The sequence below is a fragment of the Aythya ferina genome, assembly GCF_964211825.1.
Source record: "Aythya ferina genome assembly, chromosome: 19".
NCBI lineage: Eukaryota > Metazoa > Chordata > Aves > Anseriformes > Anatidae > Aythya > Aythya ferina.
Window position 1 is genome coordinate 5,406,521 of NC_140309.1, and position 27,727 is coordinate 5,434,247.

General features: G+C 50.5%; 4 protein-coding genes across 5 annotated transcripts; 3 read left to right on the forward strand and 1 right to left on the reverse strand.

The window, feature by feature from the left end:
- Positions 1-2,803: 2,803 nt before the first annotated feature.
- MIS12 (MIS12 kinetochore complex component) lies at positions 2,804-3,913 on the reverse strand. Its single transcript, XM_084492778.1, has one exon. The coding sequence runs from the start codon at positions 3,802-3,804 to the stop codon at positions 3,178-3,180; it is 627 nt and encodes a 208-aa protein (XP_084348904.1). The 5' UTR covers positions 3,805-3,913; the 3' UTR covers positions 2,804-3,177.
- A 202-nt stretch (positions 3,914-4,115) lies between these two features.
- On the forward strand, positions 4,116-9,586 carry DERL2 (derlin 2). 2 transcript variants are annotated; one of them, XM_084493564.1, is made up of 7 exons: positions 4,116-4,246; positions 4,475-4,540; positions 4,820-4,893; positions 5,336-5,429; positions 5,955-6,150; positions 6,736-6,826; positions 8,651-9,586. In XM_084493564.1, the coding sequence occupies exons 1-7, from the start codon at positions 4,154-4,156 to the stop codon at positions 8,754-8,756; spliced, it is 720 nt and encodes a 239-aa protein (XP_084349690.1). In that variant the 5' UTR covers positions 4,116-4,153; the 3' UTR covers positions 8,757-9,586. The 2 variants fall into 2 exon arrangements, with proteins under 2 accessions (XP_084349690.1, XP_084349691.1); XM_084493565.1 differs by lacking the exons at positions 4,116-4,246; positions 4,475-4,540 and adding an exon at positions 4,605-4,722.
- An 829-nt stretch (positions 9,587-10,415) lies between these two features.
- On the forward strand, positions 10,416-22,379 carry DHX33 (DEAH-box helicase 33). Its single transcript, XM_084493544.1, has 12 exons — positions 10,416-10,542; positions 11,062-11,222; positions 11,946-12,173; positions 12,853-13,023; positions 13,955-14,140; positions 14,775-14,886; positions 15,246-15,405; positions 16,169-16,257; positions 16,805-16,932; positions 17,499-17,702; positions 18,453-18,539; positions 19,866-22,379. The coding sequence occupies exons 1-12, from the start codon at positions 10,422-10,424 to the stop codon at positions 20,172-20,174; spliced, it is 1,956 nt and encodes a 651-aa protein (XP_084349670.1). The 5' UTR covers positions 10,416-10,421; the 3' UTR covers positions 20,175-22,379.
- A 798-nt stretch (positions 22,380-23,177) lies between these two features.
- Positions 23,178-27,374, forward strand: C1QBP (complement C1q binding protein). The gene is made up of 6 exons (XM_084493563.1): positions 23,178-23,444; positions 23,598-23,748; positions 23,990-24,077; positions 24,574-24,669; positions 25,573-25,695; positions 26,931-27,374. Exons 1-6 carry the CDS (start codon positions 23,210-23,212, stop codon positions 27,078-27,080), a joined length of 843 nt encoding a protein of 280 aa, XP_084349689.1. The 5' UTR covers positions 23,178-23,209; the 3' UTR covers positions 27,081-27,374.
- The last annotated feature ends 353 nt before the right edge of the window (positions 27,375-27,727 follow it).

Here is a 27,727-nt window from a genome sequence, read left to right on the forward strand (position 1 = left end):
GCTCGGTGTGTGCGTGGTTCCTGAGGGGGCAGCGCGCGGGCGGCTGCTGCTCTCTGGCGTTAGAGGCCTCTCGGCAGCTGCAGGGCAGAGCTGCCCCCAGCCCTCCTCCTGCTCCTCTCCGGCCTTGTCCCCTCCCTGGATGGAGTTGTTTTGCCTCAGGTGTTCGCTTCCAGTGCCTCCTGCCACGTGCTCTGCAGGAGAGTGGGGCTCTGCTTTACTATTCTGCCTGGAGAGACCCAACGGCTAATTGTAAGCACGGTAATTTATCGGTCTGTAAATTGGCAGCACCTCATGAGCCTGAATGTAAAAGGATGCGAGTCACAAGCTGGGCGTAGTGAGCTGACCAGCACGGGTTTGATGAAGTTTTGTCCGTGCGCTGTGATGCCCTGGGCTGCGTTTGCCTTCCTGATGCCTTCACAGCCAGGTCCCAGCGAGCCGCACAGGACGAACCGTGACAGAAAATGCGTCATGCCTCACCTGCAGCAGCTCCTCGCTCGGGCTGCACGCTGCAGACCCCACTCCCTGTCCCCTCCAGTCAAGCCACAGCTGGTGACAGGAGCAGGGAGACCAAAACCTCCCGGCCAGGACACGTCCCCACTGCTCCTCGGCAAGCAAAACCCGCTGGTTATTATGGAAACTTCGCAAAAACCTTACGTGCAACCAGGGATGTAGCCAGCACCACCACCTAGATGCAGCCCTAATTAAAAAAAAAATACAATAAAATCGGGGGTTGTGTGGATTTTATAAGCCACGTGGGTTGATGTCTCCCATAGGGGTGCGTTTTTGGACCGTCCAGTCTCTGCGCTCTCGTTACGGGCCAGGCCCTCCCCGGGGTGGCAGCGAGGATGGCTGCAGCTCTCCCCAAACCAGGGGACGCGCTGCTTCGCTCCTTTGTGCTCGAGGCAGCCACGGACCAGCCCTTTAAACTTTTATCCCCATTTTTCCCCCAGTTGGGTTTTCTAGCGTGTTTCCAGCACACCAAAGCCCGAGGGAGCAGCTGAGGGGCTGAAACCAGCTTGGGGCAGGGGCGTGCGGGGCTGCGGCCATCACGACCAGCCGGAGGAGGTAAGGGCTGTGTCGGGGATGTGGTGTGGGATTGGGGACGTGCCATGGGAAGCAGAAATGCCCCGTGATGGGGACAGAGGTGTGAGAGAACGACACCAAGACCCCATTAACACACAAGGAGTTCGGCAGCTGCCCGGGCCCCTCTGCTGCATTGGCTCCCCCGTCCTCTCCTCACTGCACTCTGTTAATTTTAGGCTCTCGCTGGGGACTCAGTTGGGGTTTAATCGGGGCAGGGTAACGGCCTGAAAGCCTCTCCTCCTCGTTTTCTCTCAGATTGCATTTCCAAATGGCTTGCTCGAACATAAATTATAATGTCACGCCTATGACCGTGTTTGTTAAGAACTGACTTCTCCCCCAGCACTGTGCCAAATACTAATTATTAGAAATTCAGGTGACACGAGGGAATAATAATCGGAGTAGTAGGAAGAATGACGGGCTGGGGCGAAGCAGAGCAGGGCAGCGGGGAAGTTTCCCTTTCTGCAGGGAAATGAGAGGAGAGAAAATCCCCGATGGCAGGCACGGGGAGCACAGCCTGTCCGTGGAGAGGGCTCCCCGTGCCCACTGCCCCCAGACCAGTGCAGGTCACCAAGGGGCCCGCACACCTCGTGCAGCTCCAGCCTGCCACAAGCCACTTGCCAAAGCCCTCTCCTTGGGGTTTGTGCTGCTCTCCACCCTCCAAGGCTTCCCTCTGGCAAAGGCTGCTTAACCTCGCTCCCCTTTCCTGTTGTTTAACCACGGGGAAAAAAAGAAGAGCTTACACGTGAAAGCCTTCCCTTTGTTCCCATGTATTTTAAGGATTTTTTTCTTCGCCTAGAGTACAGCAGAACAGGGGAAAGCTGCTCATCGTTTCCTTTTCTAAAGCAATTCCCAGGGAGGCCCCACAGCCCAGCAGCAAGCGCCAGGAGCCGCCGGCACCGAGCTCTGACCGAGTTTCTTCACTCAAGTGAATCGGACGCTTGGCCGCTAACGCGATCTGAATGCGCATTTTCTGCGCCCCATTTCATTTACTGCCTTCAGGAGGAAGCCAGGGAGGGCGAGCAGTGCAGCCACATGGAGAGGGAGACCCCGTCACCCCGTCCGTCCTCTGCTCTGGGTCTTGATTTTGTTCCGGCAGCGGGACCTTCTCAGGGCTGTTTGGAGCAGAGCTGCTCTCGCTTGTCCCAGGCTGGCCAAAATATCTGTGGAGAACGTTTGGCAGAGCGGGGGGCTCACCATGGTCAGTGCAGGGTGTGGGGGAGCATCCTGCGGGCAGCTCCTCCTCGTCCCATTTGTCCCTTCAGCCCTGCTGCAGGATGGGGACAAGGAGGGATCTTTCTCCTCCTTTTTTTCCCCCTTTGCACCTCGCTGCGAAGAATTTCCCCGTCCCATGCATGTGAGTCCCCCAGGGACGTCGCTGCCGATGTTTCCACCTCAAGATATTTACACCAGGAGGAGGGGTTGGTGTGCGTGCATGCAGAGGATCCCAGCCCATTACCTCAGGATGGCAGCAGGTAAGATGACTTGTTTGGGATGCAGAAAGCTTTTGTTAGAATGTGGAAATTAAAAAAAAATAATAAAAAAAATCTGACGTCGTTGTAGGGAGCAGAAAGGGAAAGGCGTCTGCAGAGGGGTGTGGGGTTGGTGCTGCCAGAGCCCAATGTGCCTGGGACCCGTCCTTGGGCTGTCCCAGCTCGGTGCCCTTCACCTTTCACATCAGATCTTTACCTGACCGGCTGTCAGCTGCAAATCACGCTTAGCCTTTCTTATGGCTGTATTTATTTATTTTTTTAGTAAATATTAAAGTAAACAAATGCTACATTGTGTTCAAAGTTAACATTAAGGCCGCGAAGATACCCTCTGTCAAGTCATCCCACCAAAAATTCATTTTCAGTCACTACTTTCAGAGCTACACTCGGCAGAAAACCAAGGCTTCGTTCTGCTCCCTACTCCCGTACTCGCCAAGTCGGCACACACTGACAGAGGTGAGCAGAAGCACAGCAGCTTTCAGTCCAGGTGCTGGCAGGATCAGAGGAGCGAAGGCATTGGGGCAATGCTTGCAGGAAGCTAAGCCGCTATCATTATGGGCGAGCTGTCTGCATGCTTTTTGTCTCCTTTCCGGAGCGTCCATCCCAGTCACTCGTCTCCCCTCTTTATCTTCTTGCTTTTCTCCTTGACCTCTTTCAGCACGTCCTGCAGCTTCTTCGAGTTCTGCGTCAGGAAGGTGAAGCTCTCCCTGACGTTGCTGGTGCCGTGCTCCCGGCAGGTGTTCTCCAGCCCCTCGAACCACTGCAGGATCCTCTCCAGCTCGGCCTGGACGGCCTTCTGCTCCTGCAGCTCGGCTCGCAGCGCCTGCCCGGCGGCCGCCTCGGCCCTGCACCGCTGCTGCAGGTGAGAGGCCTCGTCCTGGAGCGCCTGGAACTGCTCCCGGCTGTAGGGGTACTGCCGGTGCACCCTGTCCTCGGGCAGCAGCACGTGCGGGGGGATGCTGAGCACCAGCTGCAGCAGCACCTCCTCCATCTTGCCGAAGAGCTGGTCGAAGTGCTCCTTCATGAAGCGCAGGAACTTCTCCGTGCTCTTCCTGACGTCCAGGCGGCTCACCCTGCCGCCCGGCGAGGCCTCCAGCTTCTTCAGCACCACGCCCTCCACCACCGCCATCATCTCCAGCAGGTAGTCCTGGAACGCCAGGTAGATGCGCAGCATGCAGGTCTGCGGCGTGAACCCGAAGAACTGCGCCTCGTAGGCCATGGGGCTGACCGACATGGCGCCGGGGGGCCGCGAGGGGCCCTGAGGGGGCTCTGAGGGGAGCCTGAGGGGCCGCGGGCGGCTCTGACGGGCGCTGAGGGGCTCTGAGGGACGCCTCAGGCGCCGCTTCCCGCCTCGCTCGGCTCCCTCAGCGGCCCGGCCAATCAGCGAGCAGCACCCGGCCGCGCCGCCCAATCCCCTCCCGCTGCGGCTCTCCTGGGCGGGAAAGGCGGGGACGGGGCGGGCGGGCTCGGGGCTCGGCCAATGAGAGCGCGGCGCGAGGAGGTTGGGGGGAAAAGGGGGAGGGGAGGGGTGAAGGGGCGGGGCCGGAAGCGGAAGTGGCGGCGGCGGGGCGGGGGGCGCCAAGATGGCGTACCAGACGTTCCGGCAGGAGTACCTGCAGGTGCCGCCCGTCACGCGGGCCTACACCACGGCCTGCGTGCTCACCACCGCCGCCGTGGTGCGTGGGGCCGGGGGGGTCTCTGAGGGGGCTGGGGGGGCCGTGAGGGGGACGTGGGGGGGCCGTGAGGGGTCCCTGAGGGGGCCGTGAGGGGTCCCTGAGGGGTGGGGCGGGCCCTGAGGGGGCTGTGAGGGGAGTGGGGGGGGCTCTGGGGGCCGTGAGGCTCTGTGGGGGCCGTGTCTGCTTCCCGGGGCGCTCACTGTGCCTCTCTCTGCTCTTCCCTTGCAGCAGCTGGAGCTGATCACGCCCTTCCAGCTGTATTTCAACCCCGAGCTCATATTTAAGCACTTTCAGGTGAGCGTTCCCTGGGGGGGGGGGGCAGGGGGTTAAAGGTGCCCATTGGTCGGGGTCATCTGCTGGGGGATGGAGGCTCACAAATCACGCTGGCTCCTCCTGTCAGAGGTGTCCATTAAAAACTAAAAACCCTAATGAAGAGAGATCAGTGGATGGGAGCCCGAGCCTTAATCTCATTTACTGTAAAGAATTTTTCAGTTGCACCATTACTTTTCTTTCTATTTAGGATGTAAAAATGAGATGTCACGTCTAAATGCCTTGTTTCTGTCTTGTTTCCAGGTATGGAGGTTAATCACAAACTACTTATTCTTTGGACCAGTTGGCTTTAATTTTTTATTTAACATGATCTTTTTGTATCCTTCATCGGGTTTGTGTCCTCTCCGTAGAAAGCACAGCTCCGGAGTGTAGCTGTGTCACTGTGTGCAGGTAGCCAAAGGCTCAGTTCTGCTCCACCGTGGAATTGCCGGGAGCTCAGCACTGCTGACATCACCCGTGTCATGGACATCAGCAACATCTCTGTAACTTGCCAAGAGGCCTGCCATTTATTTCTGTAGTGTTAAGGCTTTGTTGTACAAGCCTGATCCTTCATGGGTTTTGCAGCGAGTTGGCTCTGAAACTGGGAATTTTCTCCCCTGTAACATTTTACTCCTGGGTCTGATCTCTCTGCTGAGGTGCCCAGACTGAGCCAACTAATGGACTAAGTTGATGCCTGACCTTAGGTGCGTGTTTTGCATAATTGAAACCTTCTCTCTTTAAATTCACTTGCTATCAAATTTTCCTGACCTGTGACTTCAGATACCGTTACTGCCGAATGCTTGAAGAAGGCTCTTTCCGAGGTCGGACGGCAGATTTTGTATTTATGTTCCTTTTTGGAGGACTTTTAATGACTGTATCCTTCCTGGTTTTATTCCAAGCTACTTCAGGAAATCTACCACGCTGCTAATTTCTCTTAGTTCTCAGATGATAGCATGTTTGTCTTGTAGCTTGCAGAACATTAGTACTTGTTAAAGTGTTTTTTAATGCTTATTGGCTGTCATTTAATTTAATTAACATTTAATGCTGTTAATTACTGGGCTGGTCTTTTACCTTCTGCTGTTCAGCACAATTGCAGAAATGAGATCCTCAGAGGAGGGCGCTGCTCAAGTGCGTAATCATGCCCGGGTTACCTAAGCAATGCTATTGCTTCACTGATTTCATGCTAAACTCTGTTTTAAAGAGATTATTCATGCTGTGGGCGCTCTGAATCCTGATTTAAGTGTTGAATTTGACCATAGATCCAACTTAATTGAACCTGGGAAGGTAGAAGGGAGAATTGTATGGAAAACATGGGATTACAGGTCAAGCTGATGAATTCTTTCTGTGCTTGACTTGAGAACAACGACTTGGTGAACTGTTTCCTTTAACCACCCCTCAGCTTTTTGGCCTGTTTGTAAACCTGGTGTTCTTGGGCCAGGCGTTCACGATAATGCTGGTGTACGTCTGGAGCCGCAGGAACCCCTACGTCCGTATGAACTTTTTTGGTCTGCTCATTTTCCAAGCCCCATTTCTACCGTGGGTATTGATGGGCTTTTCACTGCTTTTGGGGAACTCCATCATCGTGGATCTTCTGGGTAAGGAGTTGTTCAGTCACAAGGATCTGGTCCTGCTGGTGTTTTACATGAAACAAGGAGCTTAGGGAAAAAACCTGGGGCTAAATGCTTTCTCGTGGCTTACCATTAGTCTGATGTAATATTAGGGTATTTATACCAGGCTTCTCTGATTTCTAAACGTTGCAGCACTTTTTTTTTTCTGTAACAAGGATTAAAAGAGCTTCTGAGGCTTTGGCTCCTTATTGCTAGGAATCAGTGAAGTCTTACGCTGAAGGAATAATGTCAGCGCAGGTAACATCAGCACAGATGCACAATCTAATTATTGATGTGAGACTTTTGGTATAGAACCTCTTATAATTGCTGGTCTTAATAACTCTATTAACACCTTAATGTCAGTATGTTTTACAGTGACAGCTGCTTTCCTTGTGGAAGTTAAGCTTATCATCTGATGTCAACGTGCTTCCGTGTTTTTTGTGTTTCTATATTTTAATATTTCCTGTGAAGGAATCAATGTTTTCTTGTTTATTTTTCCTGAAGACTCTTGTGAAGCTCTTGTAAGTCATAAAGAAGCACTGGAGAAATAACCGTTTGGTATTTCTTTATTAGGCATTGCAGTTGGGCATATATATTTTTTCTTAGAGGATGTCTTTCCCAACCAGCCTGGTGGAGGAAGGCTCCTGAGAACACCATCTGTCCTGTAAGTACTGGTTTCTCATTTGGAACGGGTATAAAACAGGGCTGGCATGAAAGCTCTTCATAATTCAGTCCAGCTGACTCCTGGTAAAGAAGGCAGCTTGAGACAGAATTGCAGTATGATGCAGTTGCTGTTTTATTTATCTCCTGTTGCCAAACAAAGGAGGGGATGGCGTACAGGTGTGTAGGTGGCTGGTAACCTGAGGGGAAGGGCTGAAGGGTTCCTGTAACCCCCGATGTCTTTGGTAACACTCGGTAGGCTTTGCTGAGCTCTGCCTCTTGGTGGCACCAAAGATGCATCTCACTGGGCTGTGAGGAGCAAGTCCAGTTAGGTATGAGCAGAGCGATTGTTAAATGCGGTGTAGCTGATGTTTGCTGTCTGTAAATCGCCCTCCTTTTGCAACCTTTGCAGAAGGTGTCGGTGTTTATAGCACTGAGCACTGCTCAGCGAGGGTAGCTGACATCAGAAGGCAGGGTCTGTGAGGCTCTTGGAATGGAGCTGAGCTGATTCTCTTCTGAGTAATTAAAGTGCCATATTTAGGCTCATTTAACTGATTGGTCGAGTGCACGTGCAGGCAGAGTTCCTTGTTCAGTAGGGCTTTGCCTTCAGCAGCTGTTCGGGGCGATCATGCAGCAGTAGCTGTCCTGGAACAGCTGCGCCGGTCTCTTTTGGTAGCTCTGTGCTCCTCTTGGCTGGCCTGAGCAGCCGCAGGCTGTGCCTGGTGCAGGCTGCCTGCCCGCAAATGCAGCCTCAGGAAAATGAGGAGCCCAACTGCAGGTGTGTAACAGGGGAGTGCTTGAGGTTTATATTTTTCCCATATTCACACCCAGCTGTGTGCAGGAGGAATCGCCAAGCTGCCAGAGCAGTGCATGCTGCCTCGGCGGCTTTCTTCCTCTGTGGAAAAAGTGCCACCCTGCTCTCAGGCTGCCGGTTAAATCCCTTTATGTGTGTGTTCAGAAGGCTGCTCATTACTCGCCTGGGTCCAGATTTGTGGACTTTTTTCCCAGATTCATTAATTTTCTTTGATGTGTCAGCTGTAATCCTCTAATACTCTTGGTATTTTCCATTTTCCCCACTCTGAAAATACCTCTAAAATGGCCCGTCACTCCTGTGAAGAGAAATAATCCCCTCAGCTACTCTAAGGACTGTCTTAAACATTACTTTTCAGATGTCTTGGATATAATAGCTGTTCTTATGCAGCCTGTGATTTTTTTTTTTCTTGGTTTGGTTTCAAAGCACCTACTACACTGTTGTTTCTGGACAAAAAAAATAAATAAATGAAGAGAGGAAGGAATATGAAACTAGTTTTGATGGTTAAAATAACATACAAGATAAAGCATGAATATTATGTTTTTGTAAATTGGAAACTCCTGGTCTCTAACGCTGTCTCAAACATACAATATTCTGTGTATTTCAAGTCTGCCTGTCAATGCCTGCGTCCTGTCTGTGAAATTGAGATAATACCGACCGGTTTTGACTCTTACTTTGTCTGCCTCTTAAGGCATAAAGAGCACTTCAATATTCTGTTCATGTTTTTCTGTCTTAGCCAGTCTTGAGAAAACATTCTAGCTGGATGAAATTCTGCCTTACACTGGAGATGGAAGTTTTAACTTCCAGTTAAATCTCATCAGTCTCGGTTGATTTAGCCACATAATTCTAGACCTCCTTCCAGATGGCTCCTAATTGGAGGGCACGTGTGACTTGGGTATAAATCAGCGGTGCTCTGGCAGGCAGCTTCTGAGGGAGGGCAGCGTACGCGTGTAGAATTTGAGCAGTCTGGATTTTATTGTGAAATGTGTGTTCTAAAGAAAAAAATATATTTTCCAGGAAAGCAATATTTGATACGCCAGAAGATGATCCTAATTACAACCCCTTGCCAGAAGAACGGCCAGGAGGATTTGCGTGGGGAGAAGGTCAACGCCTTGGAGGCTAGCAGGGGGCTGTGCCAAACCCCAGCGACAGCTGGCAGAGACTGACTGACCTGACGTTCTGTACCGGGGAGTCCCTCGTTCCCCGTTGTGGAAAGAACACTTTTCAACAGCTCTATGGTTTTGAATACAAGCACTTTATGAAATGGCAGTCTAATCCAAGACGCTTCCAGGCTACCAGTGTCTTCCCTTGTCGGGGAATTTATTGTGCTGGTAATGCAAATATTAATCCAGTGGAGCCAAAAAAACTAAAACTGGAAACCATTTCCTGTCAACTTCAGTTAACAAGACCATGAGTACTTGTTTGAAGTGATTTCTAAAGCATTTTTTTCAAGTTATTTGATACAGGAAACTATATGGGAAACTTTGCAGGGGACAAAAACAAAACAAAACATATTTTTTAACTTTTTTATTCTTGGATAAAACAGCTACAAGATGGTTGGAAGTGTAAGTCCCTGTTTCAATGGCAAAAGTTTCTTAGTCCGGGATGCTAACGTCTCCAGCCTTGTTTGAGTTGTAAGAAATACAGCATTCAGCATAAAGCATACAGGCTTTTTATTTTGCCAGTTATTTCTGGAACGTGCCTCTCTGTGAACACACTTGCAGGCTGAGACTACATTTTGATGGTTTTCCCCCAAAGACTGTGTGTTCTGATAACCAGGTCTGAGTCTTACTGGTTTGTCTAAAGAGGTAGTTCTACAGAATCCAGCCCTCCCTCACACCTGCACACTTCCAGCAGTCATTTTATCACTTGGAGCACTAGGGAAGAGAGCTTGTCTGGAGTTGGAACTGCTCAAATATCTCAGATGATGAGTTGAATAAAATGTCTTGTGGATGCTTTTTTGTTACTCTTGTATGATAATCCTGTAGTCTTGAGGCAGATAGTAAGAAAGCAGAGGTGGAAAACCAGGCCCCTGAAGAGAACATTAATGCAAGCTTTCCCCAGAAGTGCCTCTACGAACTGCCAAGACAAAGGATCGTTTGTTCAGTGTGTTCAACGTGTAGTCCCTGTATGAAGCTTGTGGTAGGAGCATCTGTCCACTGTGAGTCGGTGACAATAAGTGAGATCTAGCTTGGAGCTGTGCTGAGTTATAAATGCCTCTTTGAGGAGCCTCACGGGGCATTCAGAGCACAGGTCAGCTCGTTGGGTCCAGTCACTCTTAGACTTGGCTGTCCTGAGTAGCTCTGATCATATTGGGACAGACGGAATATGAGTTTGATCTGCAGCTTCCAAATGCAGGAGGAGAGGCTCCCCCTTTACACCTGATCTTGGTTAGTTGCAGATTTTTGCTGTTCTTGCTTTTAAGGAGGTTGGGGCTGTTTGTAGTGCAGGAGAGTGATCCTGGGGTCGTGTGAGGCGATGCTTGCCCACAGGCAGGCTGTTAGTCAGGGCACACAAAACCAGGAGTGCTTTGTCCCTGGATTCTCCATTAAAGCTCACGGATACGTGAGGGAGCGTTGAGGTTGGTTTGTTCCTAAACAGACCTTAAACTCTCCAGAATTACACCATTTTGGGCACCGTGTCCGGCTGCTGTGGGGGCAGTGCCCCGATGCGCGCCCCCCTGCTCATTTACCTCAGAGCAGCGGACTACAGCTCCCACAATGCCCCGCGCCGCACCACGTGACCCCTCCCTCCTCCCTCCCTCCCTTGCCGGCCCCGCGGCCCCGCCATGCTGCCCGCCGCCCCCCCCGGGCCGGGCCTGGCCCCCGCCCGCCGCTCGCTGCCCATCTGCAGGGCCCGGGCCGCGCTGCTCGGCCAGCTGAGGGGCCTGCACAGCGCCGTGCTCATCGGTGGGGGGCCGGGGGGGGCCGGGGGGCGTTGGGGAGGGCGTGGAGGGGGTGTGTGGGGGGCTAAAGGGGGTGTGGGGGGGGCTCAGGGGGGTTTATGAGGGGCTGGGGCGCTGCCTCAGGGCTCGGGAGGGCAGAGGGTGCCAAGCCCTAACTCGCTGGTGCTGTGACAGCCTTAAATTGTCATTAGTTACAGCTTTGATTTGATTACAGCTTTGTTTTGGGAGCTGCTGGTGGGGGGCGAGGACAGGCACACAGACACAGTGCTCTCTGATCACCTCAGGCACCCCACAGACCGCGGTGTGGGGTGTGCTCCGTAACCAGGGGGGCTGGGGAGAGCCTGGGTGAAATAACGAGATCTGGGCAGGGGGCGAGGCGTTGGATTCCTCCCCTGCCCTGCTGCTGCTTATCTGTAGGATCCACTTGCCTTCTCCCCATGCTGAAACACCTAAAAGTTAACCCAAAAGTTGAACTGGGACCTCTTGTTTGATGGACAATCTCTATTCGTTTGGTGTTCCTCAGGAGAAACAGGCTCCGGGAAGACCACCCAGATCCCTCAGTACCTCTACGAAGCAGGAATCGGCCGCCAAGGCATCATCGCGGTGACGCAGCCCCGCAGAGTGGCTGCCATCTCCTTGGCCACACGAGTCTCGGATGAGAAGAGGACGGAGCTGGGGAAGCTGGTGGGTGCCCTCCCGGGGGCTGTAGAGGGCTGCTTCAGCGCTGAAGTGTCATAAATGGTGTGGGTGTGATAAAAATGCTAGAGACGTGGGGCTAGTAGGTAGTCTTTGTGTAATAATATGCTTGAATGAAAAAAAAGAAGCTTTTTGCCTGCTTCTGTGGCTCAAGGGAACCTGTATTTGATTTCAGTATTTTACTCCTTGGTTACTATCTGTGTTCCTCTACTTGAAAAAAAAAATGGTTAGTGAATAAAACAAATAGAAAAACTGCATTCCCCTCCTAGGCCTTCTCTCCTATTGCTCCCTGTGCCAAAATTCAAGGAAAGCAAAGTGCTGGATCCATTCAGATCTGTGGGAGAGAGGAGGAGGAGGAGGAGGACTTCCTCTAAATAAAAGCGTTCGGAGAGCATGCAGCAGTTCCTAGCAGGGGGAGGAAAGAGAGAAAACGTGGAGCGTTTATGATGAACTTCCAGTTGGGAAAAAGCTCACTGGTGTAATAAGTGGCTGGGGTGCGGTGTTGGGACCCTCCTTTGGGTGGAGTGTTAGATTTACCAGACAAACTGCTCACAGTCTGCGGATGCGCTGTAGGCTTTCTGAAATTCTCCCACAGTTCTGGCTTGGCTGATGTGTTGACCAGAACACTTTGTGGTCCTGCTGTGAGGTACAACAGCAGTGAGAAACGTAAATCCCGTTGTGTTTATGTTTCTGTTATGGTTGCTTCCTTAGGTGGGCTACACGGTGCGCTTCGATGACCTGACGTCTGATGAGACAAAAATCAAGTTCTTAACGGACGGGATGCTGCTGCGCGAGGCCATCGGGGATCCTCTGCTGCGCAAGTACAGCGTCGTCATCCTGGACGAGGCCCACGAGAGGACGATCCACACGGATGTGCTCTTTGGAGTGGTGAAAGCTGCCCAAAAGAAACGAAAGGAATTGGGCAAACTGCCACTAAAAGTATGTTTGGCTGGGATGGCAGCGAGAGGCGGGGATGGGGCTTGGCCTCTGCGCTCTGAGTAATTGCTGGGCTTTTCCATTGTGCTTGAAATTTCAGTCTTGAATATTTTCCAGTTCTTTTAAATCCAAATAGTTTAGAGTGGCCAACTCATGATGTGTTCCTGAGAGTGCCCTGGGTACAGGACCTTTCTGTTATCACAGCTGTATGACGTGGTTATACTGGGGAGGAAGGTTGCACGTGTGTCAGGTCATGATTTGGAGCAAGCAGATCTTGCTTATCTAATGAAGATGGGTGCAAGTACAAGATGAAGTGTATGAGTGCGTGTTGGCTTTGAAGAGGAGGGCGTATAAGGGACTTTGTAGGTTCCCAGTACAATTTCTTTCAAAAGACTCTTGTGCAGCCCAGCATTCTGGGTGCTCAGCTCTGTTTATTAAATGTCAGAAGAGAATTTTAACATGACTCCACTCATTTTGTCATACCAGCATGTTACACTTGTGTCATACCAAAGCTGATGGCTGTAACATGGAAAGATTGCTCTCTTCTGTCCCAAACTCTGTGCTTCTGCTGTTCTGAGCCTGTAGCACAGTCTCAGGAAGCTGGCTTTTGGTTAGTCCTCGACTGCTAAGTGTTCTGCTGGGTCCGAGCTGCAGCGCTAACCCATTTTTGCTCTTATTGTAGGTGATTGTCATGTCGGCTACGATGGATGTTGATCAGTTCTCCCAGTACTTCAACGGAGCTCCCGTTCTCTATTTAGAGGGCAGGCAGCATCCCATTCAGGTCTTTTACACCAAACAGCCTCAGAGCGATTACCTCCAAGCAGCACTGGTGTCAGTCTTCCAGATCCACCAGGTACGGGGTTCTCGTCGAGTTTGTGCCTCCCTGGGGCCATGGGAGCTCGCAGGTTGCTGTGCCAGAGGCACTGAGGTGTCCCTGAGAGGCTTGGGCTTGCTGCTGCTAAATCAGAGGTGTCCCTAAGGTGGGTGTGGGTCTTCTAGAGCTGCCCTGACCACAGAGTGAATGTGGGAGATGGAGAGAAGCCCTCACATCAGCAGAAAACATGGCAAGTGGGTGTACAAATGCACAAAAAGATGTAACCTGTAGTTTTGTGTCAGTTATAAAGAGCCTTGGGTTGTGGAGGGAAATTCGGGCGTAAACTAGCAGTGGCATGAAGACAATCCTAATTTAATGGCAAATTCCAATTTACTGCATGTACAGAGCAAGCAGGGATGTATTAAAATGACAACTCATAGGCATTTTGTGACGGGGTGTTTGAACACAAAACTGCCAGGTAGGCAGTTAGATCGTTTAATCAATCTGTTTATTACCCTGCGTCTAGTGCTTTGAAGGTGATCTTGGTAGGATTCTGGGGCTTGTACATCAAGGCTGGAGTTGAAAGCAGACTGCTGTGCAAAGCTCTCTGATGTTCGTTCCTGCCTAATACCTGCCTGTTCCTCTCACCTGAGCTTTCTGTCTTGTGCCTGGTGGCCCTACCCCTTGCATGTCCTGGACAGTTAATGAAATAGATGTGTGAATATGAGTGATTCCTCCATCCTGTTAAGACAGAACCCTGCAAAATGCTGTTCCCTTCGCCTCTGATGAATCCTTTGGGATCTCAAGGCTGATCCGCAGCTCACACATTCTGTGTCTTTCCTTTCTTCTGTACGTGCTTCAATGACCTGCTCTCTGGCCATTTTGGAAGACTTGATGTCAGTGCAACCTCCGTTCTCCCTCCCTCTCCAAACTACTGTAACTTCTCACTTGCTTTTTCCTCTGGCTCCAGGAAGCACCCTCCTCTCAGGACATCCTCGTGTTTCTGACTGGTCAGGAAGAGATTGAAGCGATGACCAAAACCTGTCGAGACATTTCCAAGCACCTCCCTGATGGCTGCCCGCAGATGACGGTGATGCCTCTTTATGCTTCTCTGCCCTACTCTCAACAGCTCCGAGTCTTTCAGCCTGCCCCCAAGGTGAGGCAATGTGATGGGTTAACAGGGTGAGTTTATTTGCTTGCATGATTGTTTACTTCAGGCCGAATGGTTCCAGTGTGATATAAGGCAATGCAACTGGGGTGGTGTTAACAGAGGCGTACGGTAACTTGTCTGGGATTATGAAAAGAGGGAATGATTAGGGAGAGGAAAAAAGGGGCAGAGGAATTGAAATTTGCCCCGTTTCATATGACTTCATATCGCATAAAAAGCTGTGGCAATTAATATGCCAGCCAAATGCTAAGAAAGCTAAACACCTGGGCGTATTTGGCAGGACCATAAGAAGAGGAAACTTGTGGCCTTGGGCCTTTTGTTTCCCATTCAGATTCTCTGCTTGTGCAATAAATTAAACCAAAATGTTGTAAAGATGTATTTGATACCTGTTCTCCTGTTTGGTGTGCTTTGTTGCAAGACTTGTAGGTGCATGTTTTAAAAACTGATTAGGAACTAGTGGTTATCTTAATTTACAAGAGCTGGCATAGCAAACATGATGTGTGTTTGTAGCATGCTATCGTGATACGGAGGCTTGACCCACACTGGCTGAAACTGGTGGAATCTCCCATGGCAGTTAGCCAGAGATGGCTTTTGACTGGCTTTAGTTTGTTCTTCCTCGTAGGGCTGCCGCAAAGTGATCCTCTCCACCAACATTGCAGAGACCTCCATCACCATTTCGGGAATAAAATACGTTGTGGACACAGGCATGGTCAAAGCAAAGAAGTACAACCCTGGTGAGGAACAATGCAGAGATTGTTTGCAGTTTTGTGGAAGTTGTTTGAGGCAATGTGCCCCACTGGCAGCTGATATAAAGCACCCTCTGCACTGTCTAAATTAACATCCCAGGTGTTAGATGGCTGTTTTTATGGAGTACCAGCCATGTGGGGGTAAATTCTATCAAATATGAATCTTCTATTCACAGACACAGTGCATGATAATGAGCTTTGCTTCAGGGTGCTACATCAAGAAAAGTTTGAGCAGCAGTTGTATGGGAGACTCCTGGGATGTTCTGTTGTTAATTCCACAAGGTTGTGTTTTTTCAGAGCCCTGTGTTATGCAAATGTTGACTGAAATAATTCTTTTCCACGCTCAGAAATTGGTCTGGAAGTGTTGGCAGTCCAGCGGGTGTCCAAGGCCCAGGCCTGGCAACGAACAGGGAGAGCAGGGCGGGAGGACAGCGGGATCTGTTACCGGCTCTACACAGAGGACGAGTTTGAGAAGTTTGACAAAATGACAGTACCCGAGATACAGAGGTGAGAACGTGGTGGTAAAATTACTAATATCAAAGATTTGAGAGGTCTGGCTGGGAAGTTGTTAATTTCAACCAAAGCTGGCAGTCTGATTATTCATCCCCTACTGCCCAGTGAAGATAATGCTGGGTGTGCCACTCCTGCAGGCTCCACCAGGAGTCATCTCCATGTTGTCAAATCAGGCCGTTAACAGGCTGCTTGAGTCCATCTGCAGGCAGGTACTTGGTCTTATTAACATATACATTATTATCTGGAGTCCGTCCTGCCAAAGGAATGCACACCTGGCTTTGTTAACATTAGAATTATTTCCCTTGCTGCTTTCATTTGAAGCAATATTTAAGTCTGGTCTTCATAGTCATCAAGAGAGAACATGGGCAGAGGGGGGGATGATTGTAGTTCTCTCAGTACAACCATAGGTAATAAACCTTCTGTCTGACCCGTCCTAAATTGTGCTTGCATGACATTACGTGGTTGGAGTCCTGATATTCCCTGACAAACAGAACCCTGATGCTGTCCCACTTCTTGCCACACCTCTTCTCTGTACTGCTACAGATGGAGCTGTGTAAAAACTCAACAGCAAAACTGGGTCTAGGGGATGGCTGTTCAGGAAGTCAGGCTTCACCAGCCAGCTTTGGACTGGTCTCTGTAGAGTTACAGCACAGATCTGAACAGATCTGAGGATTCTGTTCTTCCTCTCCTTATTTTTTTCCTTCACTCTTCTTTGCCTGTAAACTGAGATAATCTCCATTGTTTTTTGCCTGTGCAGGTGTAACCTGGCCAGCGTGATGCTTCAGCTCCTGGCTTTGAGAATTCCCAATGTACTCACCTTTGACTTCATGTCCAAACCATCTCCTGGTAAGTGCTTATAAAAGCGGTTTTGGAAAAAATGAGTCACTGAGGAATTGCTTAAAAGTAACATCTTTGTGCCAGCCTGAGAAGATGGAGTGTGGAAGGCCAGGGCTGTGAAAAGGGAGCTGTCTCTCTTTGTGCATCTGCTCCTGGTGGTCCCAAAATCTTGATTCATTCATCACTTGTGCTCAGTCTCATCAGAGCAGCCATGGTTATGGCAGAGTTGGAGAGTCCAGCCTGCAAACAGAGCAAGGAGCAGTTTTGGATCATAAAGGACTTGGCCTTGACTGTCAGGGAAAGCCATAGAGAATCTCCCAGGGCCTCTGCTCAAAGCTGCAGACGGCAGCTTTAGGTCTGCCTCTGTTCTTGCTACTTAAACAGGAAGAGGTGATGGTTCTGCTGGATCACTGGGGCGCTCATTTCTCTGAATTGATAAACTGAAAGTGCTCGTCCCTCTGCTCAGGGGAAAAGGGTGGTGATGGTAGCTGCTGATCCCTCTGGTTGGCACTGGCAGGGATGTGATCTCACAGCCTGAACCGTCTTGTTCTGACAGATGCTATTCAAGCAGCAATCGAGCAGCTGGACCTGCTGGGGGCTGTGGAGCGAAAGGAAGATCAGCTTGTCCTGACTCCCATGGGAAAGAAGATGGCTGCCTTCCCGCTGGAGCCAAAGTTCTCAAAAGTAACACTGCAGAAAACTCAGCTCACTTTGATTTCGTGTGCTTCTCCCAGTACCATTAGCATTTCTCTTTCAAACCCCTAAAACGAGGTCTAGAATTTGAGGCGACAGCAGCTGTACTGGTGTATTTGAGGTACATTAATGAGCACAGCTTTCTTTACAGCAGCTGTGCTGGTTTGCCTGTCATTTGTTGCTTACATAAAGGAGATTTTTAAAAGCTATTTTATTTCCTTTGGCACCTCTGAAGCTGAAACAAGGTCAGTTCTCTTGCAGTTTCCGGGATTGCTGGTAGCACTGTTTGACAGTTTCATGAAGTGTCTGATACCGTCGTGGGTTTTAGTAATCCGTGTTTGTACTGAATCTGAGCTGGCTGGTCTCAAAAAAGAGCATGACAATTTCTGGTAAAGGTGCTTGGTAGGCCCCGAAGAAGACTTACAGTTGTCCCTAGGTCCAAATGTTTATGAAATTGTCTTTAAACAGTGCTTGGTAAAATTCCTTGGCTGTCAGTGAGCAGAAAAGTGCCCATCTGGGGTGCATTTGGTCAATCAGTTTTCTTCTGTGGTTTGCAGACCATCCTCCTGGCCCCGAAGTTCCACTGCACAGAAGAGATTTTGACCATCATAGCGCTGTATTCAGTGGACAGCGTCCTTTACAACCCCCCAGCCCGGCGGGAAGAAGTGCAGTCTGTCAGGAAGAAATTCATCTCCAGTGAGGGCGATCATCTTACCCTGCTCAACGTGTACAGGGCCTTCAAAAACGTCAGTGGCAACAAGGTAGGGTGCTCTGAGGTGCTGTCAGGGGTCGTGGCGGTGAGGGGTTCTTCTGGAATGCAGCAGTGACAGCTGCATCCTTCAGAGCTGATACAAAATGCAGCCTTCCAAAGCACCTGCGAGAAGGGAGCTCTCGCTCGTACTTTACAGTTGGGTAGTGGGAGAAGGCTGTTCGGGCACCTTCTTTCCCCAGAAGGCTGCAGCAGATCTGATTATCGGAGTTGTGTGAGACCCGTTCTGTACTCACAGAGCTGGATTTCTTCCTTACCTGCTTACAGCTGGAAACAGGAGGGAGTGAGAGAGCATCGTAACTGATAAATACCTGAACATACCCCTGTCATTGCACAAACACTGACTATATTTAAAAACAGATGCTGATTTATCCTGCTCTATAAACTTCTTAGTTTGATTTGTAGATCGGTAGGCTAGCACACCCCATTCTGTGCAATGTCTGCTACTCTTGGATAATTTGTTTTCACCACCTGTGGGGTATCAAGTGCTGGTTTGCAGCACACGGTGACCTTGCAGAGCAGCCCTTACTAGGAAGAGAAACAGCAGTCTCTTGGTGCTGTGGGAAGGAGTGCAGACAAAGGGAGGTAGTCAGGGGTGGAAATCTGACAAGGAAACGGGTTAGCAGCTTTTTTTCTGGGAGAGTCCATGTTTGGAGGATTCTGCTTTGCCTGAGGTCCAAAGACTGTTGTGCTTCTTGGGTGAAGAAATGGCTCCTCCTAACTCCTTGTGCTTCTGCTGCAGGAATGGTGCAAAGAGAACTTTGTCAACAGCAGGAACATGATGCTTGTGTCAGACATCAGAGCTCAGCTCAGGGACATTTGTGTAAAGGTAATTTGTTGCCATACTGTGTTTGCCTGTTTCATCTGTTTGTATCCTTCTCTTTGTCCCCAAACTGATTTCTCTGTGCGCCAAGTCCCAGAAGCAAGAAAATGTGGTTGTGTTTTCAGTTTCTCATGTGTAGTCATGTAGAATTCCTGACTGTGCAGCTGTGCCCCAAAATCTTGGAGCTGCAGGGCTCAAAGTGCCGAGGAGAGGTGAAAGGAGAAGCGGAGCTCTGGGAAGGCTTTTCAGAGGGTGGTTATTCCTCATGAATTTTGCTGCTGTAACGTGGCTGGGCTGTGCTGTGTGTGCCCTGGGGTGATGCTGGGCTCTGCAGCCCCCACTGACTGGCTTCTCCATGGAGTCAGGCAGTCGGGGTAGCAGCAGCTCGCACGCCAGCACCATTCCTGCCAGCCACACAGCACAAGGCACAGCATGGGAGCTGCCGCTGGGTGCTCACAGTCTGGATGTGAAGTGGGAGCTGCCATTCAGCACCCCTGTCCTGCTGCAGATGCTGGTTGGCCTGAAACTCGCTCCTAGAGGCGGAGAGTCTCGACCTGTTTTGTGATTCATCTCTCTGCTATTAGCCTGGATTAGCTTAACGTCTACCTGGGCTGAATTCCCAGCGGGCCTTTTGTATTTCACACCCCAGCTGGATTTATGACACAGTCTCGCCTGATCTCAGGAGCCCATTAGAACAGGGCTGTGCTTCCCCACGAGGGTGCCCGTACACGCTTGCTTACTCGTCAGCACAAGCACGCTCTGCGAGAATAACTCCCAGCTGGAGTCCTGGGCAAGCAGATCTGTACGGGAAGCGAGAGCAAGTAATGCTTGGCAGCGAGCATTTCCTTGCACTATAGCTGTGCAGGTGGCAAAGGTCCCTGCAGCACGCGATGCCATGGCCTCCAGCTCTCCTCCAAGCTGCTGAGGAGGGAGGGAGGACTTTTGGGGCGGGTTGGATGGGCCCAGTAGCTTTGGAGGGTTAGGAGCACTCAGACCTTGCCAAGGCTGCTGTTCCTCTGCAGAGCATGGATGCTGGCCCAGAGGGAGCAGCAGGCACAGCCTGTCCTCTCCACGCAGCGCTTCTGGGCAGAAAGAGTTCTCTGAAAGCCTGTGGGTGAGGTTAGGGCAGCACCTCAGCTAGCTCTGTGGGATCTGGATCCCCTCTGTCTGGGTTGAAGCCTTCAGAAGGAGTATCAGGAAGTGATGCATAAGCTGGAGCTGGAGCCCCAGCTTGGTGTCTGGCCCTGCTGGGTGTGATGTGAGGGGTCCCTGAGGCCAGGCTGCTCTGTGAGGCGTTACCAGCCACCTTCTCTCTCTCCCGCTGCTGACCAGCTCTCGATCCCAATGGAGTCCTCCCGCGGGGACACCGGGAACATCCGCCGCTGCCTGGCTCACAGCCTCTTCATGAACGCCGCCGAGCTGCAGCCGGACGGCACCTACAGCACCGTGGACTCTCACCAGCTGGTGGCCATCCACCCCTCCTCCGTGCTCTTCCACTGCAAGCCAGCCTGCGTGGTGTACAACGGGCTGCTTCACACCAACAAGTGCTACATGCGGGACCTGTGCGTGGTGGACGCAGACTGGCTGTACGACGCGGCGCCCGACTACTTCCGCAGGAGACTGAGAACGGCCAAGAACTGAGCTGGGGGTCTGGGACCACCAGGCGTGCACTGTTTTTAGGCTCACCCTATAAGACTGTTTCTCATTTTGTAATGAATGTACAGGAACGGTAGAGCTTGGCCTTGCCAATCAGGTAAAAGCCTACGAGGAAAATGGCTTCTCTGTGAGAGCCAGACCTCACGAGTTTCCGTGGTTTAGAACAATCGTCCTTTTCACAGTTAATCTGTGAGAGGGGAATGCAGTGTGTACTCTGTGCGTGCGTGTACATGCGTTTGATAAATCCCTACTGCAGGGGGCAGAAAGGGGAGCTGTTTTCAGACCCCTGTTTTTAACACTTACTGACATTTAACAGGTTGTATAAGAGGAAATGAAATCCTAAGAGCTCTTCTGAGCAGACTGGGTATTTTTTGATGATTGTGCTTGTATCTTTAGCAGGTTTTATTGCAAAAAAAAAAAAAGGAGAAAATTTTAAATGTCTACTTTTAAATCCCTATATATAGGGGGAAAAATGACGTTTTTTCCTTTTACTATTTCTAGAAGGGAGGTGCTACTGTCTTACCTCATCACACATCTTTCTGCCCACGTCATGTTCACCACCTATTTGGGATCGTGTGAAGGCCACTAATGAGGATAGACCCCAGAGAGGTCTTCACTGTTTGTTTCTAAGCCTTGGAGGGGCTGTCCAGCCACCTGTGCATTGGACGTCCTCTTTGTTCTCCCCTTTGCTGTTGGGGCAGGTGATTCCTCAGCAGACACTTCTGTCTTGACTCGCTCTTGTCCATTTGCTTCTAGCTTTGGAGTTGGCTCCCTGTCCACAGTAGCTAATCAGGCCAATTTGAGGCAAATTCAGCAAAACAAGAACGAAAATGTGGTTTAGAGACTGGACTTCATTAAAAGCCCTTGATTCAGCAAACATTCCTGTCTTCTGCTCGGGCTCCAGTGCTTCTCCCCTCTTCAAGCTCCCTTAGAAGTTTGGAGCATGGTATTGTCAACAATCATAGTTCTGCCATTAGTACCTCTTATTTGTATTTTCTTCCATATCCTTTGGGCATCTACCTTTTTTTTTTTTTTTTTTTTTCCAGCTGTAGAAAACTGACAATATGAAACTTGTTGCTTAATTCTAGAATTTAAGATCTAGAACCACTCCAAAGGGCAAACTTCCTCTTTAATCTGAGGGAAAGTGTTTGTGTTATATTCTCACTGTGTGCTGTTGTGGGATAAAAAGTAAATTGTTTTTAAAGGATATACTTGTAGAATGACCTCTCTGGGAGAGGTAATTTACAGTTTCAACAGAGTCTGTTGATATAGCTTGTTAATTTATGCAGATTTTTGGATGAGTTGAACTAAAGAAGATTAAGTGTCTGAAGGGATGGGGGAGGAAACTTCTGTACATGCAGTGTCATTTTGTACTATAGGGGGATTAGTTCATACAGGCTATGATAGGATTTTCTTCTGACTAAAGTGGTGGTTAGTCCTTGTATCCCTCAAATATCAAATATACAAGCTCATGACATATTAATGGGGCTGCGCAGGGATGCAGTCATATTGGCTATTATATTGGCAAGCCCTTGTCAGTATTTTTCTGGGGAAAGCTGCTGGCTTTGCTTGTGATCTGCGGGGACAAAGTGCATTTTGCATGTCATGGTATGTCCTTCTGGTTACATACATCACGGTCACACAGAAATGCCTTCTCTTTGGTCTCCCAGTATGGACCTGCCTTGGTTGTTTCTTTAAAAGCCGGGACAAATACCTCTTTTTAAAACTGGAATTTGAGTTGTGCTGATCTTCAAATTGTCTCCCAAAGTGGTAGTTAACTAAGTAGGTACCTGGCGTACCTGGAGTGTCTCGGCTCAGCCTGCTCCTGGAGAGGGTGATACTGAATGTATGCAGTATTGTTCTTTGGTACTTAAAAAAAAAAAAAAAAAAAAATAAGGACTGTGGGACACAGACAACACTTGTCACTTTTGTGTGCATGACACTTTGGGTTGGGATTTCAGGAGTAAGCTGTTACTTCAGTTGTTGTAACTCACACAAACTGCAGGGAATTATCAAAGCACTCTGTATCTATTCCATGGTTTTACAGACTTCGCATCTCTACGGAAAAATGGAGTAAAAGCACATTTTGTTTGGACAGTCTTAATTAAACAGCCTGAGGGAGGGGATGGGAGTTGATTTAGAAGTAACTGGTTTGTATATTTTTCCCTTAATAAAGAGTGATGGCAAAAATCCAGGTCCCGGGAGTGTTTTGTGAGGCGGGGGGAAGGTGCTTGCCTAGAAGAGGCAGGACAGGCCCCTGTCGTACCTGCTCCTGTGGGTTTGCCTTGGCTCCAAGCAGCCTGGGGTGGCGATGCCGGGCAGCCTGGAGCCGGGGGTGTGAAGTTAGCGCGGGGCCATGAGCCTGAGCCTCGCCTGTGGCCTCGTGCTGGGGCCACCTCACCAGGGGGCAAGTGGGCCAGCTGCCAACGGGGCGCAGGGCCTTGGCCCAGCCTCCTTGAGACACACAATGGTGGTGCTCTGAGGAAATGGGTGAGGGGCTGCCCAAAAGCTGGCTCTTTTACCACAGAGAGGGGCAGGGTGCTTTGGTGTGTGGCGTCCATGTTCTCCTCACACCACTGGGCACCGTGCCAGCCTGCCCCATCCTTGCTTCCAAGTGCCAACAGCAGTGGCACATCCTCAACATCCTCACTAGGGCGTTTTTTTTGGTTTTGCTTGTTTGTTTTTGTGGTGGTTTTTTTTTGTGGTACTTTTTAATTTTTTCCTTCTCCGGATCTGCCTCTGGGTTCTGCTGTGGGAGCGTGGGCATGGGGCGTTGTGGCGGGCTGGCACATCCTCGCTTCCCAGTGCCAGCAGCAGCGCCCCACCCTCGCTGTGGCGATAATTCATCTGCTTTCGGTTCGCTCATTCCCTCCTGTCCCATTTTTTGTGGTACTTTCAATTTATTTCTCCCTCTTCCCGCCCGATTCGCCGGGGGCGGTCTCGAACCGCGGTCCCCGCTTCCAGTTCCGGGGCCGCCTCCTCCCTTTCCCCTTCCCCTTCGCCCCGTGCGTGTCCCCGCCATGCTGCTCGCACGGGCCCTGCGCGCCGCCGCCGCCGCCCTCCCCGCTCCTCGCCCGCTGCTGGCGGCCGCGCTCCCGCCCCGCGCCCCCCGGCCCGGCCCCGTGCTCCCGGCCCCGGCCCCGTCCCGCTCCCTCTGGCAGTTGGGGGGCGGCGGGGGCCGGGCCGCGCTGCTCCGCCCGCGCAGGGGCTCGGCCGGCGGCGTCTCCTGCGGCTGCGGCGGCCTCCACACGGAGGGTGAGGGGGGAAAGGGGACGGGGACACCGTGAGGGGACACCGGGGGGAGAGGACACGCGCCCGGGCTGCACGTGGAGGGGAGGTGGGGGGGTCCCGGGGCTGTCCCCTGGCGGTGACATTTTCTCTCTTTCTCTCTTCTCGTCCCGTGTGCAGGGGACAAAGCCTTCGCGCAGTTCCTGGCGGATGAGATCAAGGAGGAGAAGAAGATCCAGAAGCACAAGGCGCTGCCCCAGGTGTCCGGGGGCTGGGAGCTGGAGGTGCACGGCACGGAGGCCAAGCTGCTCCGCAAGGTGGCCGGCGAGAGGTGAGTGCCGCGGCCTCCCCCCGGCCCTAAAAACAGCAAATTCGGCCTAATAAAACCTAAAAAATGCTCACAAGAGCAATCAGAGTCCGCTTCGTTAGGGAGCGTCTCTGTAGTACAGCCTTGTTCAGGGCGTGCAGATTCGTCAGCACTAATTCTGTGCCTGAGGCAAACTTTTTAAATCAGAGAAACACAATGGGTGTTTTGTGTGTGTTTAAGGTCCTTACTGCTGTTTCTTTTGAAGGATAACGGTTACGTTCAACATCAACAACAGCATCCCACCCTCGGTGGATGAAGAAACGCAAGAAGATCAGAAACCCGATGAGCAGGAGGTAAAGGTGGCAGTGGGAGCTTTCCTGGTGGGTACGAGCACAGGGGGAAGGCAGAACTAGAAGGTAGAACGCTAGAAAGTGTTAAGTCACGTCCCCCCCCTTGATATTTGGGAGTATCAAGTTGCAAAATGCAGATTTGTTTTTCAATAGCCCTTGCATGGTGGTGTTGGGCAGAAGGATCTCAGTCTGGTTTAATTAGGCTTTTAGTCAAAGTCCTGCTAAAAACTGTGAAGGAGTGGTGGAATTTGAGGCAGGTGGCTTGGTCTGCAGTGACTGGTGCTGAGCGAGCACTGTGACCAGTGACTTCTCCCTCTGTGACCAGATGCAGAGCAGAGAAAGCTGAGAGACCTCGGGGAGGGGAGGCTGTGCTGGTCCCTGGGGAAGGAGGCTGAAAGGACGTGGGGAAGAGGGCGATGCGCGGCGGTGCTGGGCTGGGCTGCGGTCACTTGGGCTCTTGTTCAGACTCCAGTGCTGATGCAACTTTTTTCTTATTTAGCCTGATATTACATCAACTCCAAACTTTGTTGTGGAAGTAGTTAAAGATGATACAAAACAGACCCTTGTTCTTGACTGCCATTATCCCGAAGATGAGGTGAGTATCAAGCTGGTCCTGTGTTAGCTGTAGCCAGCTGTGGCTCGCTGCACGGGCATTTTCTGCTTTTTACTGCAGTGTAATTAATTCTGCCACTGTTGGATCTAACTGCTGGTTATAGTTTTCTTGGTTTTCCTGAATCTACAGAAAATGCAGTCTCCTTTTACCTGTTTGTTGTTTTTTTTTTTTTTTTTTTTTTGTTTTTAACTCGGAGGCTTTATCTTTGCAAGGATAAACCCTGGGGAGATGTTCCATTGCATTCCTTACGTCCTGACCTGCCTTTCCGATCAGCTGCTTGTAGGCCAGCTTACTGAGTGAAATTAGAGAAGGGAAGCATGGCTTCTTTAACAGAGTGACACATTGAGAGGGGCAAACAGGAATGGCCCAAATGAGTTAGATTTAATACAATGCAGCAGTAACATGCAAATCTTACTGGTACAAGACATTATCACAAAGAGAGGCAGAGATTTAAAAAGGGGAAGGGAGAAATTTGAATTGAGAGTTTGGCTTCAGACTGACCCCTGTGGTTTCTTTTGTAAATCTTAACAGATCTCTTGTGCAAGCAGCGTTAGCTGACAAAGGCAAGGCAAACTTCTGAAGACTGGTTTAGAACCACACAGAAGAGACTCGTACATCTCTGTATAGTCGGGCTGCTGGTTTTCCTCAGGTGTCTCTGGCAGCAGCAGCTGGCAGGCTGCCTCCTGTGGGATTTCCTCTGTTCTTGGGCACGTGTGTGCTCGTCTTCAGGCACACGCTGAGGGGAGAGGAGTGGCCTCAGTACCGGTCTTGAGGTTTTGCCTGGTTTTGCCTGCAGTCTCATATTTCTAGGCTTTAGGATACAATGGTTGATGGCGCCCTGTAATTAGAGCTAATGAATGTCTTGCATCTCATTTCCTGTTTCAGGTTGGGCACGAGGGAGAGGAGGAAAGCGACATCTTCACAATCAGGGAGGTCAGCTTTCAGCCCACGGGAGAAGCAGATTGGAAGGACACCAATTACACCCTCAATACAGATTCCCTTGACTGGGTAAGTGCTGACATGGCCGAAGGCTGCAGGGGGCACTCCAGCTGCTCTTGCCTGGCCTCCTCCTGCTGCTGATTTACCAGTGAGTCCTGTCCTGGATGTGTCACCCTGGAGATTCCCCTGCTTTCTCCCAGCTTGCCACGAGGCAGTAGTTCCCCTGCAAGCTGGGGATTGTTATGTGGTCCCAGCAGTCACACAGCACTGGGTCTGATAAGCTGAAGCTAATTCTCTGCCAGGTTTTGTGAGCTGATCATTTCCTAGCAGTTGTAACGTATTGTAGAGGTGCTTTAACACTTGGTCAAATCTGCTTTCATCTGTGATTTGAACAGTGTTGCTTACAGATTCCAGGTGTAGATGTCTTTGTTTTCTAGGTTCTTTGTGTATGATTTCATAGTAGTGACACTAATAACAAACATCCAGCTATCTGGCATCTGCTTACCTGTTCGTAATGCCAGGCTTCCAAAAGGTTACAGCTGAGTTGGAGGCCACGTGTGATATGATGAAAGCTTTACTCCTCGGGTGCATCTCTTTGGGAGGCATTCATATTCAAATTGGTCAGCGTGCTCTAGAATATTCCACGCTACTGTTTTCCCCTCTGTCTGACTTGAGACAGCAAATTACTTTAGGAATCTGTATGATTTACTATCTGCTCAGATTGCAGAAGACCGAAAGGAATGATTTGCTCGCTGACACTGCTCTGTTTAAAGGCAGTATGGCAGCCGTTAGCAGTACTGCACTGCACAGAACAGCAGCAGTTCTTGTGAGGGGCAAGGGGGGAACCTCAGTTCTGAAACAAGGTGCTGCAGTTGCAATAGTTAGGTAGGATTAAAACCCAAAAAAAATGATTTGGTGATGGTAAAAGATTTAGTCTCTCAAACCCATTGTTACGTCCAATACGACACTTCCCAGATACTGCTAGAGCAATTTACCCCCAAGGCCACTGCATTGTGCAGAGGGGAGAGGCAGAGCTCGGTATTGCGGATGCGTTGCCTTTGACAGCCTTTATCTCCTGGCCCTGCAGGCTGTTCATCAACCTCAGGGCGCAGCCTGTGTGCTGGCTTTGGGTTTATACGCCCAAGGTTTGATGACCTGTGCCCTGTGCCCTTCCTCCAGGCCTCTCACCCTGCCGAGGAGGGGATGGGGAGGTGGCAGAGGTCTCCCTGCTTGTTGGGACATTCCAACAGCAACCCGTATCCAGATGTGCTCTGCTAAGGACGTTTTCTGTCGCTCTCTTGCAGGCTCTGTACGATCACCTGATGGATTTTCTGGCTGACCGAGGAGTGGACAACGCGTTTGCTGATGAGTTAATTGAGCTCAGCACTGCACTGGAGCACCAGGAGTACATTAAATTCCTGGAAGACCTTAAAAGCTTTGTCAAATGTCAGTAAGTTAGGCTAGGAAACTAATCTTCAGCTGTGGGCATTACACTGCAGTGCTCCAGCCAGCAATAATGCCCAAATGTATCTTCACGACAGCTACGGAGAGTAAGTACCTTTGAGTTTGGAAGTGCACATCATGGGAGAGTGAGGAATCTCACTTGTATTTTGGGTTTTGTATTTATGTTGCTGCCCAGATCAAGTTCTCAAACATTACTGTGTAGAATTGCCTCACCCTGCCTGGTGGTTTTCATACAATTAAGAATGAATGTGAAGAATAAAGTCTGTTCAACGAGTCACTGAAAAGGGGTGGTCTCTCTTCTTTGTGCTGACCAGAGAGTTGCCATAATGATGATGTTTGTGTGTCCAGGCCCATGATGGTGTTAATAAAGCTTCCTGCAGAGCTGGAGCTGCAGAGCTGGTGTGTGCTGTCCCTGTTTTCTCCAAGGAGAGCTACTCCAGCACCCCCAAACACACAGCGTGCCTTTCTGCCAGCATAGTTATGGCTGTAGGAGAAATTTTGCTGGCCAAGCTGCGCTAATGATGTTTGTGAATCTCATTTGTGGCAGGTTGTGGTAGTGGGGGTATGACTGAAGTCTTGGCTGCCTGTGCTGTAGAGCAGAATTTAGGCTCTCAAACACTGACTTTGAGTTGTTCCA

Coding starts and splice junctions, on each gene's coding strand:
- MIS12 (XM_084492778.1), bottom strand. CDS start 3,804: ATGTCGGTCAGCCCCATGGCCTACGAGGCGCAGTTCTTCGGGTTCACG.
- DERL2 (XM_084493564.1), top strand. CDS start 4,154: ATGGCGTACCAGACGTTCCGGCAGGAGTACCTGCAGGTGCCGCCCGTC. Junction 4,541..4,819: donor TCATATTTAAGCACTTTCAG/GTGAGCGTTCCC, acceptor TCTTGTTTCCAG/GTATGGAGGTTAATCACAAA. Junction 6,151..6,735: donor CATCATCGTGGATCTTCTGG/GTAAGGAGTTGT, acceptor TTTCTTTATTAG/GCATTGCAGTTGGGCATATA.
- DHX33 (XM_084493544.1), top strand. CDS start 10,422: ATGCTGCCCGCCGCCCCCCCCGGGCCGGGCCTGGCCCCCGCCCGCCGC. Junction 13,024..13,954: donor CAGTCTTCCAGATCCACCAG/GTACGGGGTTCT, acceptor CTCTGGCTCCAG/GAAGCACCCTCCTCTCAGGA. Junction 17,703..18,452: donor AAAACGTCAGTGGCAACAAG/GTAGGGTGCTCT, acceptor CTTCTGCTGCAG/GAATGGTGCAAAGAGAACTT.
- C1QBP (XM_084493563.1), top strand. CDS start 23,210: ATGCTGCTCGCACGGGCCCTGCGCGCCGCCGCCGCCGCCCTCCCCGCT. Junction 23,445..23,597: donor CGGCGGCCTCCACACGGAGG/GTGAGGGGGGAA, acceptor TCCCGTGTGCAG/GGGACAAAGCCTTCGCGCAG. Junction 25,696..26,930: donor ATACAGATTCCCTTGACTGG/GTAAGTGCTGAC, acceptor GCTCTCTTGCAG/GCTCTGTACGATCACCTGAT.